General features: G+C 48.0%; 2 protein-coding genes across 2 annotated transcripts; one reads left to right on the top strand and one right to left on the bottom strand.

The window, feature by feature from the left end:
- Positions 1 to 25: 25 nt before the first annotated feature.
- On the bottom strand, positions 26 to 3,336 carry LOC119096561 (TATA-binding protein-associated factor 2N). The gene is made up of 5 exons (XM_037219466.1): positions 3,320 to 3,336; positions 2,025 to 2,690; positions 1,270 to 1,319; positions 754 to 819; positions 26 to 247 (listed from the first exon to the last, which is right to left on the bottom strand). The coding sequence occupies exons 1-5, from the start codon at positions 3,334 to 3,336 to the stop codon at positions 231 to 233; spliced, it is 816 nt and encodes a 271-aa protein (XP_037075361.1). The 3' UTR covers positions 26 to 230.
- A 2,686-nt stretch (positions 3,337 to 6,022) lies between these two features.
- Positions 6,023 to 11,442, top strand: LOC119096924 (60S ribosomal protein L27). Its single transcript, XM_037219929.1, has 4 exons — positions 6,023 to 6,110; positions 9,040 to 9,262; positions 9,797 to 9,939; positions 11,354 to 11,442. Exons 1-4 carry the CDS (start codon positions 6,040 to 6,042, stop codon positions 11,400 to 11,402), a joined length of 486 nt encoding a protein of 161 aa, XP_037075824.1. The 5' UTR covers positions 6,023 to 6,039; the 3' UTR covers positions 11,403 to 11,442.
- The last annotated feature ends 2,026 nt before the right edge of the window (positions 11,443 to 13,468 follow it).

Raw genomic sequence — 13,468 nt, 5'->3', positions numbered from 1 at the left:
CGGCCATCATTGTTCGGTTGCCCTGCTTTATCGTCCACGCTCCGTCCATCCTCTGTCCTCCTTCCCTCTCTTTCAGTCTCTCATTCTTCCTACATCCGTCGTTCCTCCTGTCGCCAGACACCCCTCACCAGGCCGCCAAGGCCCCGCCGCTCCCTCCCCACCATCTGTCCTCAGCCACTCCGGCTTCGGGTGCACGCTACTACGGCTCTGACCACGAGCTGACACGCAAACTATTGCCAACCTCCACCTAGAACAGACGAGGGCACACGTCGTCAGATACGGTACTTTCTCGGCGGCAGTCTGGCCCGCTTCTCCAGTAGCAACCTCGGCAAATTTGGTCATCAAACCTGACATTATCGCGGGCGACGTGCGGCCCCAAAATACGAACGCCCACAAAAACCGTGAGCAAGCAACATCCCGCATGTGCGGATTTAGCACTTACTACGTACTCAGTAATTCAAACGTTACCACTCACACCTCTTTCATCACGTTGCATCGACAGAGTTAGCACACCTAATGGCCGGCGGACCTGGGCCCCATTAACACGCGCCCGCACCTGGCTCAATCCGAGCGCCATCGTGCTTTCTCTTTCTCTCTTTTTCTCTTTCTCGCGCCCCGTTGCACTATAGCATGCCTTCCAGCTCTCCTTTCAAAGTCTGACCACACCGTGACCGCGATGTGCCGGCAACCACCACGATTCCGCGTCCATTTCCGTGCAGCCGGATTGATGCCAGCGTAGAGGGCGATACATACCTGTCTCGTAGCCGTAGCCATTCGAATAGCCGTTGCCTGCGTAGCCGGCGTCGTACGATCTGTCGTCTGGTGGTACCGCCAGAGCCGTGTGTTAAAATCGCTACGGTAAAGGGCGCCGTCCATACCGAAATGCATTCGCCACAGTCCCGGACACAGAAATCAGCGAGAAACGCATTGCATACGTAAGTGAAAAACTGAAATCACGCTAACATATCCAAAAACCGGGGGATGTCAAACCGCCCATCCAACGCTTCCCACTAACATACTGAGTTTCGACAACACGCATCGCAGCACCATGAAGGTGCTTACATCGCGGCGTTCAGACGCACAACCCATCGTTTCGCACACCGGCGAATGAGCAAAGCCATGAAGTGTTATCAAAGGCCGACTTGAGCCTTGTTCATGTGACATAGCGGTGAGAACACGGGATCAGAAGGCCCGGCCTAGCGGGGACTTTGGCTGCGCGACTGCATCGGGTTCATATTCTGCAAGCACACACTGAAGTGAATGACTCACCGTAGCCATTGCCGTAGTGCTGGCCGTCTCCGTAAGAATCGTCGCGGCCGCTGGAACATGACATGTCGAGGCTTTACACATGGCCCGGGACAAAACCGTCAGACGAAACGACAACCAACCGAGGCGACGACAAGAGGCAATAGAAAAACAGCAGCAGGCTAAACAAAACAGCGGCAAACAATTTGCCATCATACAGTGTGGTACAGGGCACCACCGGGGCCAGGGCATTAACTCAGGTAATAACAACTTGGCAAACATATACACGCTATATGCATTATCACCACTTTAAGTGTTAAATGTCAAAGCCAATCATTTGGAGAAATGCATTCACACGATGGCCCCATGGTTCTAGCTTGATGGTAATTGACATCTTCTTGGTGCATTGAGAGGAATGTAGATCACTCACTAAGGCCGCTTGCCATAACCAGGCTCCATTGGTTCTGAATCGTATGTAGAATAACTACAAAAGAATAAAAGAAAAGAAAGGCGTTAGTCAAAACAAACAACGCTACGCCAAGCACACAAAGGAGACCATAAATCAAACGGAAGTATACCAAATGCTTATAACCGCAATAGCTTAAGCTCCAAAATGGGCACTGATGCGCCCAACTCAAACGTCAAGCAACTGCATACCGCATGTCACATACAGATCTACAGCAAAAGAAAAAGGTGTTGTTGCGCGAACGTACGACAACTCACAATCCACCAACATTCACACCAGATGACAGTGGACTCTGCATTGCGGGGTAACTCACCCCGCGTCATGGCCGCGATCTCCTCCGTAGCCGCGATCTCCGCCATAGCCGCGCTCTCCACCGTAGCCGCGCTCTCCACCGTAGCCGCGCTCATCATAGCCGCCACGCTCTCCGCCGTAGCCGCCCCAGTCACCGCCGCCCACGAAGCGGCCGCGCTTGGCCGGCGGTGCGTCCGCGTAGGGCGCGCGCTCCTCTTCGTAGTGGCTGCTGCGACCACGGCCACGACCCTCGAAGCCGCCACGTCCGCGCGGCATGTAGCCACCGCGGGGCTCGTAGCCGCCGCGGCCCCGCGGACCGCCGCCCCTGGGCCCGAAGCCACGCCGCGGCTCGTAGCCACCGCGTGACTCGTAGCCGCCACGCGGCTCAGCGCCGCCCCTGGGCTCATAGTCGCCGCGCGGCTCATAGCCGCCGCGGCCGCGGCTCGGGTACCCGCCGCGGGGGTCGTAGCCCCCGCGGCCGCGCGGGCCGTAGCCCTCGCGCGGCTCGAAGCCGCCGCGCGGCGCGTAGCCGCCGCGGTAGCAGCCCGGGTCCCCGAAACCGCCGCGGCCCCCGCGCTCCAGACCGCCGCGACCGCGGAAGCCGCGGAAACCGCGCTCGCCACGGCCGCGGTAGCCGCCGCGCTCCAGCTCGGGGCCGCCGCGGAACCCGCCGCGCTCGTAGCCGCCCCTGCCAACCGAGCGACAGGGTGAGACGGCCGCCCACAGAGCCGGGAGGAGGCACTGCCGGCGGCTAATGGCCCCACACAGACGGGGCTGATATCTAGCAGTGCATGTACAACAGGACCTCAACAATGATGTGGACATGTTAGGGTCACAGTGATTGCTACTGTGGATCTAGGTGACAGAGCTCATATGAAGAGGACAGGTTTGGTTATGGTCCATTTGCAACAGAGGGCTAATAAGGTCAATGACACTAATGCAGGTAGCAGTTGCAAACAAGCATAGCACAGCCACAAATTCAGGAAAGTGGGAATTTAGGTAACTGGCAATGTTGGCAGACATGGACACAAAAAACACAGCACCTAAGAATGCATGACATAGCCTTCTTCAGCCTATCAACACAAATCTGGGTCAACATTTCACATGCTGTGAGCCACAAAGGTGATGCTAACCTATCCTGAAAGCTTGTTTTTACTTTAGCCTAGCAGCACTCTAGGTGACACAGATACAGAAAAAGACCCTATCAGCTTTGCTCATTTATTCCGAGCACCTGACTTGAATATATGCACAATATGTCAGACTGTCGCTAATACACACTCCAACTAGTTAATGTCACAGACTGAACAGCAGCCCTACCTGCCACGCCCACGCATCATGCCTCGGCCTCGGAAGTCGCCCCTGCCATGGGGCACATATCCAAAGTCATCCCCAATGTCCATTGAGACAAATCTGTTGGGAAGAAACATATTTATATGTAAGCAAAACCACCCATGTGTACATGCTTGAATAAAGACTGAATCTCAAATAACCAACATGTGATGTCATGATGAACTAAATGCAAGGTAGCTTGAAAAACAGACAACTAGATGTAATCAATCCAGACAGAAACAGCATTAATAGCCCAAAATATTGGTTGACAATTTTTACAAATGGGTTGGACTTCCAAAGCAGGCTGCAAAATGTACATTTTACATTGTCATACCCAACCAGTGTAGCATTTCCTGAGTTGGTTGATGCATGAAAATCAATTTCAATGCACAGAATGCCAATACTTCCAGAATATATGATGCTGTGGAGGTGGTCCATAACATAAATGCTTTGACAATTTGACACAACTTATTCAATATTCAATTCAATTAGGCCTAGCCTTAGATTGACACATAAGATTCAACAACCCAATGCTGTGTGGGCACCCCACAAGTTGGATCAACTTTATGTGGACTAATAATTACCTGAGCAGAAAAGTGCAGTATTAGCACCTTAACAGGTCAGGGCATACATTGCTACCTCATGTTAAGAAAGAGCATTGTACATCAATCCTCATTTTTAGGGTGGAACATATCATAATTAATCTAAAACAGGTTGTCTAAGCTCTTACCTTGGAACTTAAGTAACTACGATAGTGAAGATAGCGAACAACATCCGAGGGCAAACGCAGCAACCACTACCCGGGTGCCATTTCTACGCGTGATCGCAACATTACTGCGTGACCTGCGTGACCACAGCATTACTGCGCATCAAGAACTATAAAACTGTATGAGGCCAAGGTTACAAGAATTCAATATTATGTGTTTCCCAAGGAGTCTTTCATATTGTTTGTAGATTGGTCAACATGGTGGGGAAATATGACATTTCTGTGTGGGAATGAAAGCAAATGAAAATATGGCAGCAAAACAAAACTTCTTAATATGGTACATATATATGGCATGGAACATGGATGCCAATGGGACACTGGGTTGAAGGGGATAGGGTGGGGGTTAGGTTAGGTTAGGTTAGGTTAGGTTAGGTTAGGTTAGGTTAGGTTAGGTTAGGTTAGATTAGATTATGTTATGTTAGGTTATGTTGTTTGGCTGGCTAGGCTACATTACATTACATTAGGTTAGGTTGGGTTGGGTTAGGTAAGGTTGGGTTGGGTTGGGTTGGGTTAGGTTAGGTTAGGCCAGGCTAGTTTAGTTTAGGCTATGTTCTGGACTATTCTGGCCTGTCCATTTCATAAATGTACCTAGACCCGATAAGCAAAGTTTTTGGTCAGGGTGTACTTTCCTACCTAACGTTAGAAAAAATTATTGTACACCATTCGTCGTGTTTAAGGCATGACATATCGTAAATAATCTCAAAACAGGTATAATCATGCTCCTACCTTTGAATTTCAATACCTTCGATGGCGGGCCCCGAGCGCCGCGCGCACCGCACCGCCTGGACTCCCCAGCGCCGTTTCCACGTTGCCGTTGCGTAAATACAATATTTCTGCGCACCAAGAACTGCACAAAATGTACGGGACCAAAGTAAACCATTCGTCATGTTTAAGGCAGGACAACCATAACCTAACTGTGAACCATAAAAATATTTACTAAACATAAACCATATTTAGCATAATCATATTTACCATATAAACCATATTAACTGCATTGAAATTCGAAGGTAGGGGCATGATTCTACCCGTTTTGAGATGATTTACGATATGTGCCGCCTTGAACACGACAAATGGTGTGCAATGATTCTTTCTAACATTAGGTAGGAAAGTACACCTGCACCAAGTTTTTCATTGCATTTTTATTGTTACCTTGGCCCCATACATTTTTTATGGTTCTTGACAAGCAGAAATATTGTAATTACGCAACAGCAACACAGAAACAGCACTGGGGAGCAGCGGCGGTGGGGTGCGTGCGGTGCTCAGGAGCTCGCTATTGTAAACATTAAAATTTGAAGGAAAGAGCATGAATCTACCTGTTTTGAGATTATTTATGATATGCTCTGCATGAAGCATGACAAATGGTGTACGATTTTTTCTAACATTAAGTAGCAATGTATGCCTACACCCCTTAACATCATTACACCCAAAATAAAAATAAGACCAAGGGTGTGTTTTGTGTTCCATATCAGGTACACACAGAGTGGGAAGTTCAGTCATGATTCACACGTTAACATATATGGCCAAAATACGTATGCCATAACTTCGCTGGCGGCGTTTGCAGGCAAGCAAGAAGATACACCTACCTACCCATTGATGCACTTACCCGTCCGTGATTGGTTCTCGGTTACTTTACGCACAATTGTCAGTCCCCGAATTCCCAGTCCTTTAAAGAAGTCAACGGAAGCTGAACTAAAAATACGCGCCACCTCCTAACGGGCCCCAACCCAGCCAGCAACCATTTGATGTAGCGCCGGTAACCGCCGCACGATCACAGTTCTCACAAATGCATCAAATAGGTGCTGATAATATGGCGCATAAACAAAAAAACGTATGCTTTCCTGTTTCAAATACACGAAAGGGTCCAGCAGTTTAAAGTGTATGTCGGACCTTCGCGGTTCCGATTAGAAATAAAATATGTACGAAGTCTATTTAATTCTTTCAAATGAAAATGAAAACTGATATTATATTATGGGATGAGGCAGCGTTCCTTTTCCGGCGTCAACACAAGCCGATGTGAGTGTACGCTTACTACCGGCACCGTTTAGTTACCTAGGTTTTGCTGGTATTGTTAAAAAATGATATAGCGACATGATTGTTTGTTTCTTTGTGGAAGATAGTTGATTTCATTTCGTGGGTGGTCCTTGTCTGTGAATATTGGAGTTTCGCTTTGTTGATCCATTTATTGCGCACTAGTTCCGAAGTTGGGGAGAATAGATGCCTTTTTCTTGCGCCTGCACGCCATCAGAAAGGGAGTGTACCTGTGCTGCGGAAAGGCTTAAAATGCACATTGCTTTGAGTGTGTCTGGTGTAGTAGTAACAACATTTTATGCTTGAGTATGCCTGCAATTCTAGTGTCCCCAGCTTGGTGTGCAGCTTCCTTTAATATCACTGCACGAGGGTTGGTTTTTCAAGGAATTATGGCATTTTAATAGTGCCTTACTTGGTTCTTAATCATGAAATAAATATTGATCAAGCAAACAGGTTGAAAACAGCCTATTTAGTTTGCAGTGTCCGGTCCACTTTCACCAGCAATTGCTTACCAATTTAATGCATGGTGCAGTGGATGAACTTTTTGCAGACTTAACTCCACACCAGGTGCATACATCCTCCAGAATGGAGTGTAAATATGTAGTGATCAAACATTTGAAAGCTGACTCATATGTATTGGCATGCCATCACTCAGTTGAAAGGATTGGAACATTTATATTTACATGTTAGACTCCCATATGGGGGCCCAGGTTGGAGCCCTGATTTTGCTGTGAGTCCTGACTCCTGGCACTTAAATAATCAACAGATGCACATTTCATGGATACTAGTGGTGCCCCTCTTCATACTGACAGCATTTGCCAGTTGTGTGTCTCATGCTTATGGCTCGTGATCTACCTCACAGAGAAGATGCAATGTCTTCAATGGTTCATGTGTGCATTCCAAGAGGGGTCTAGGATGGCCCAAACCTAAGTCATGCAATAACATATTAGTTGTAATGTGACCTCTGGTTACTGACCAGAGTTTGTTGAGTGTATATGTCATCAGGCTGTCCAAGACATGTGATGTGTGCCTGTTTGAGAATTAGCTGAAATATAAACATGTGGATGGGAGCTGCGATATTAACTGGTGCTGCCTTGTTACATCTTATGGTTTTCCATGTTGTGACCCAAGTAGCATGAAGATAGGACCATGAGTTATGCATGTATGGAGTGTTGATTTACCTTTCCAGTTATGTGGTTGTAAGGTTGTTTGGCATGCTGACTTGTACTGGATTGGTGCAAGCCTGTGATTAAGCAAGGTATTGCCCAGCTTTTCTGTGATTCAAGCATGATCAAAACCTGCAATTCTGAGACATCTGATTGCCACTGTCATTATTGTTCATCTGTCATGTGATCTGGTCACCAGTCACCAATGCAACTTCTGCAATCAATTGGCTGCTGTTTATACTCCTCTTTAGATTGGAGTGATGTTCTATGTGCAACTTTGATGTCAAACATGAGTCCCACCATTTGTACCCAGTTGAACACACTGAGGTGGGGGTTGCTGTGCCAATCAGTCTGCCGATTGTTTTTGACACAGTCTGATGAGGGGCATATTAAGGTTTCCATACTGCTGACTGATTGTTTCTAACATTGTCTGGTGAGAGGCACATCAAGTTTTCCATACTGCTGACCTCTCATCCAGTTTGAAGTACCATGGTAACTTCATTTATTTAATATGTAGTTGTGTTTAATGGCATGTCAGTTGCTGGGGTCATTTTGCTCCCAGCTGTAACAAATGCAAGGCACAGTGATGCTCTGGTGCGCCAATCAGAAATGGCTTTGGGCACTAGTCAACACAGTGCTGCCCAGTGATCACCAGTGTCACTGTTTATAATAGTACAAAGCAAGCAGAACATTATTATGCAAGTTGTAATGTGCAGCTGCAAGGAATACTTTGCATGTAGATGAGGCAGTAGCATAGCCTTATTCATTGTACAAAGGTCAGGGAATGGAGAGAGATTCATTGATCTTTTGATAACATGCCTTTTTTGAAAGAATATCTTTAGTGATATGATGGTGATATTTGTAGGCTATTACTACTGCCTTGTACCTAGAAACTTGTTTTTCAGGAAGGCTCAGTTAGACCCAAGAAAGTAGAAGAACTAAAGCATTGTTGTTTTTTTTCTTTAGCCATGATGCTGGATGAAAATGCTGTGGAGATGATCAGACCACTGACCCTGGCCTCCAGAGAGTCCATTGCCTGGTGCTGGGAGCCATAATTGAGCAGAATTGTTACAGTTTGCTATGAATGCAATATAGAAGTTATTAAAAAGTAATAGATACCTTTTTAAAGTAATATTCCCCCAAAGTTGGTTTTATTGAATACTGTCTGAATACTATTGGAAGTCTGAAATGTTTTTGAGGTGTGCCAAAATCAAGGTTTAGTTGCCAACTGCAACTGATGGGTTTTTGTGGGCTTAAATGGGTACCAGCATGTTTCTGATCACTCTGGATGTATTCCTCCATCGTCATTGCTAGTTTGGCTTCAATTCCACTCACAGTGGCATTGTCATCAGTGTGTAGCCCCATCCCGGCTGGACGACAGGCGCTGGTGCGATTTGACCCTGACTACGGTCCAATATCGGGGTGCCGGTAGTGTAGTGGTTCACGCGTCTGCGTTAACCACTGCACGTCTGGGAACCCAGAGGTACGGGGTTCGGTTCCCCGCGGTGCCCGCCCTTCCTGCCAGGGTGAGAGGCAGACGACGCCACATAGCCTCAGCAGCTGAGTGCGTCGTAAAGCCCCAATCACACACACACACAGTCCAATATCAAATAAAAAGAAATGGGACCATGAATATGTCTGAACTAGCAGCCTGACGACCAGTCCGCAAATGTGTTGTGATTACGCCAGCAGATGTAGCTGAAAGAAACGAGGAATATTTTGAGATGTGACAATGCCATCTCTTCCAGAGCCATGGGCAAGATTATGAAAAGTGGGAAGGTGGTGATCCTCCTCGGAGGTCGCTTTGCCGGACGGAAGGGAATCATCATCAAGAGCAACGACGAAGGCACCACAGACCGTCCCTATGGTCACTGTCTGGTAGCTGGCGTGGACCGCTACCCCCGGCAGGTCAAGAAGGGCATGAGCAAAAAGAAGATTGCCAGGCGCACTCGCATCAAGCCTTTCGTCAGGGTATGGGCTTATGATAAGATGATGTCAGTCATACAAACATTGATGTAATGTTTGCTAAGTTGATTGGTAGTCAGGTATGTTTGTATGTCTTCATGGTGGAGAATATTCAACAGAGCGTAAGGTGGTTACTACTGACATTAGATAATATGTCTGATTCCATTATTTTGCCCATGATTTGGGTATGTAGTATTCACAAACAGTGTGTGCCATTTGTGACCTGTTGCAAAAAAAACACGCTCCCTGGTGTCATCTGTGGGCTAGTTCCATGGCCATTGTGCAAAAAATGTCAGCCAATGACCTAGGTGCTCATTACCTGCCCTGTTATGACAGGTGTTGAGTTGTAGGCCTCATCCTGTCTGGATTGGTCTGTTTTGTGCTTGCTTTTGATCATTCTACTTCCTTTGGTTATGGCGTAATTCAAGACATGTTCGTTTTGGGCACGAAGCCATTGCTTCAATATCATCTCACTGATTCACACTGAGTGTTAGAAGATGTTCTGGGCTGCCCACGTCATGATATTATCACATTTTTCAGGTTGTGAACCTGAACCACATGATGCCGACCCGCTACACGGTGGACATTGGTTTCGAGAAGGATCGTGTGAACAAGGAAACCATCAAGAACCCCGTGAAGCGCAGGAAGGCCAAGCTGCACATCAAGCAGATGCTGGAGGAGCGGTAAGAACGACTTTGAATTCAATGTGTGCATGTTTTACCTAATTGTCTGGCAAATTCCAGATGCGTTGTCATTTGATGGTCGACCTCTTCGACAATCACCATTTTAAAGCTTTTTCACACCTCAACACCTTGGTGCGCTAATGAGTCAATGCCTCGTTATGGAAGGTCCGAGTGACGATCGTGCTCAGCGCTGAGCTGCCAAAAGCGGGCTACCTCTGCGCGACGCGGTGTGTCGCTGGATCGCAGGCTGCCGGCGCAGCACCCATCTGGTCGAATTGTTTTCGTTCGCTGCAGTGTGATTGCCTGCTTGCTGTACGACCTCTGAACAATGTGGACTCGTCTGGGGATGGTTTCTCAGCCATCTCCTGAGGTCTTAAACGCTGACTGGCCGATCGAATCGCAGTTGGTGTCCGCGTCGCTCTTCCCTGGCATTCCCCTGTCATCGGGATATTAATCGTGTGCGTCATGGCGCATTATCTGGAGGCATCACTTCAAATATTTTAGCTTCATACTTTTGTATATGTGGTCTGTTGCAAGTTGGCAGCGGTATCGTAAGATGAATTAGATTCGTCGAGAACACCCCTCCCCCTTCCCAAGTCGTGGGAAGCTGCACATGGGTCTTGATTTTCTATGGAGGAGGTAAATAGACTGGTTAAGAAAGTTGTATTCCAGGCTTATATTAACGGCTCTGAAGCAACAGCCAGAAAAGCTGAAGAAATGTTCTCTCTGTCCCCCCCCCCCCCCCCCACCACACGCGAATGGGGTTCAGTGGTCGTGGTTCCCGCAAGGGCGAGTTAGAGCTGTTAGCCCTATGCATTGTTCGCTCTATCCAGTGAAAACTTTGTTCTGAGCTGACCCGAATTGCGGTCTTCAGATATGTCGGTGCGCTGTTTTCTCATAGCTTGAAACGTTGCGGACGTGGGGACGCCCTGACACCACAGTCATAATGATGAGAACGTAAGGGATGTGACGGCGCATGGAGCGCGTGATCGCCCCGTTCCGTCTGGAGTAGGTCCTGTCGTACATATATGTGCGGCACGACGGGGGTTGGGGAGGGCTCTGGGATCAGTATTTTTACGCCAAATGGTTAGGGATACTTTTGCAAGTCCTAAACTTGTATTTCGATCGTCTATTTATCGTCGGTTTGTGACTAGGCAGCGATATAGTTTCCTATTCAATGGGAGGGGGAGGGGGCTGTAGACCCTCCAAACGTTGGGAAGAAATTGGGCCGAGTCCAGGGAGAAAGTTTTGGAGCGTATTCTGGGGGGTAGTTCTAGCAATGTTTCCCCGCTTATCTCCCGACACTTATCTCCCAAAACTGCAACGCTGCCTTGAGGGCGGGTCAACTACCATGGTAGTTTATTAGGTTTGCTTGCATGTTACTCACCTTGCTAATTACCTTGTTTGTTTTCAGGTACAAGACGGGCAAGAACAGGTGGTTCTTCCAGAAGCTGAAATTCTAAGATCCCTGTGTATGTCGGCTGATGAAATAAATTAAAAAAACAACCCACTATCTCTGCTCTACTCCAACCGTGCGGCACGAAACTGCTCTTGAAAGGAACGTAGCATTCACGCACATATCGTAACCATGGAGATGAGTGGGGACGAGTGCAGTGAACTGTTGGAGCTGACTGGCATTAGCGGTGCTGCGGTGCTGAGTTTGGCGGACTGGTTAGCGTGGTAATGTAGTGTCGCGAGAAAGCGCACCATCGTAAAAACCGGCGATGCACGCGAGGGTAGTTTAACAGGCGTGGGTCGCAGGCATATGCTGATTTCATTCGTCGAGGAGAATCTAACCCATCTCAGCAGACTGCTAGTTTCCAAAGTAACGCGTCGGCTTGGACAAGTAACAGAGCCCGACACGAGGCGTGACAGTAACGCTGAGACTTGGCCGTTTGCCTGCTGCGCGGCTTCAGTTGCGCAGTCCGTAAAGTGCAGACAGTTGTCATATAGCTGCATCGAGTGAAAGGATTGCAAACGTGAAAACCTCTTGGAACAGCGTGGCAACAACTGGAGTGGATTCCTAGTTCGAATCAAAACACAGGTAGGCCGAGCGGCAAGTATCGAAAAACAAAAGAGGAAAAGTACAATATTTGTTTTGAATGCCGTGTATGAAATTTGAACGTTCTCCGATAAGAACCATGTAAGAATCCATGGTTTTATACCGGTAAGGTTCCACGTCCGTTAAGCTAGCGACGCATTCGTTTTCAAATTCAGCGTCGAATATCAATTCCACCTAAATGTGTTCCTAGCCCAAACACAGCCCGCTTTTACCGAAAATGCGGTCCATTTCGCTCTTCCGCAAGAGGCATGATCTCCAGAGGTTATTTCACCAGGTCTGGCAGTGACAAGGATGCTTTGGAGCTCCCGGCATACGAAAGGTTTCAGATGAAAGCCACGCATACGTACTAGGCAATGACGAAAACTCCAAGGTCAACTTTCAAGGTTGCGTTCAACGTTCAAGGGCGGGATAGTGTCGCACCACCGCTGTATGGTTCTCAGTTCTTCTACAGCAGCCTTCTACAGTCTACTTGTCTACTTCCACCTATAGCGGCTGTTGAGGGAGCTCGATGTGTGACTGGTGCCGGGGTGGTTCACGGGACGCCTCTCAAAGTGGCTGTAGTGGCAGGACGTGAGCTGCCTGTCGCCCGGTGCGGGCCTTCCAGTGCAGCGTCGCTGGGATGACGACAGCGGCAGCTGCCAGCCTCAGCTCTGAGTAGCGGATCCGAATGACCTGGCTGCCAGCGCTCGGAATGGGACGGTATTGTGCGACGCAGGAAGTCGCAAAAAGTGGTCGCCAAACCACGCAAAGTAATGTTAGGTCCCCGTTTACGGCCAACACTGCTCTTTCCGGTATGTGTTCTGGGTCGACGATTTTTGTTTGAAGTAATTTTATGATTTAGAGTTGTCAATTTCAGCTCCTAAAACATCCGTCAATGTCGTGCTGTCTGTGATTAGATGTCTGGATCATGGAAGGTCGGTAGTGTTGTTGCTTGCGAACAGAAATGGAACCCATGATGTAGGAAGAGTGCGCATAATTTGTGTCTGGCCACCCACTTTATTGCCAATTACTGAAACCTTTGTCGATGCATAGATGTCCTAGTTCGTTTGCACGCTTGCAACAGCATGTTATGCCCTTTGTAGGTGACTCACGCTCGGTGTAGGGTTGTGGCGGACACATCTGGGTGGCAAAACCAAGCACCTAGCTTCGGAACATGACTAAGTATCTGGTGAACAACGACGTACCGAAGTGGTTCTATATAAAGCAAAACACCACATACGCCATTGTGTCAAGAAACACACTATAGTCTCTGAAGTCTCCGAAATCTCTCCCGGAGCATACGCAAAAGATAATAGCCCGTTATGGCAAGGACTATGCACTGGGTTTATCCCGAAGCTGTGCTTTTGGCGATGAGTGGCAATCATGCAGATGAATGGAGGAACTGAAAAACTGACAGTTTAAGGCGCCGAAGCGTACGTGTGAATGGAAGTGGGCTAGGTTTTGTTGTACAGTTGTTATTAATGACCG

The sequence above is a fragment of the Pollicipes pollicipes genome, unplaced genomic scaffold (assembly GCF_011947565.3).
Source record: "Pollicipes pollicipes isolate AB1234 unplaced genomic scaffold, Ppol_2.1 Scaffold_4295;HRSCAF=5057_pilon_pilon_pilon, whole genome shotgun sequence".
Taxonomy (NCBI): Eukaryota; Metazoa; Arthropoda; class Thecostraca; order Pollicipedomorpha; family Pollicipedidae; genus Pollicipes; species Pollicipes pollicipes.
This window is presented reverse-complemented; position numbering and strand designations above follow the sequence as displayed.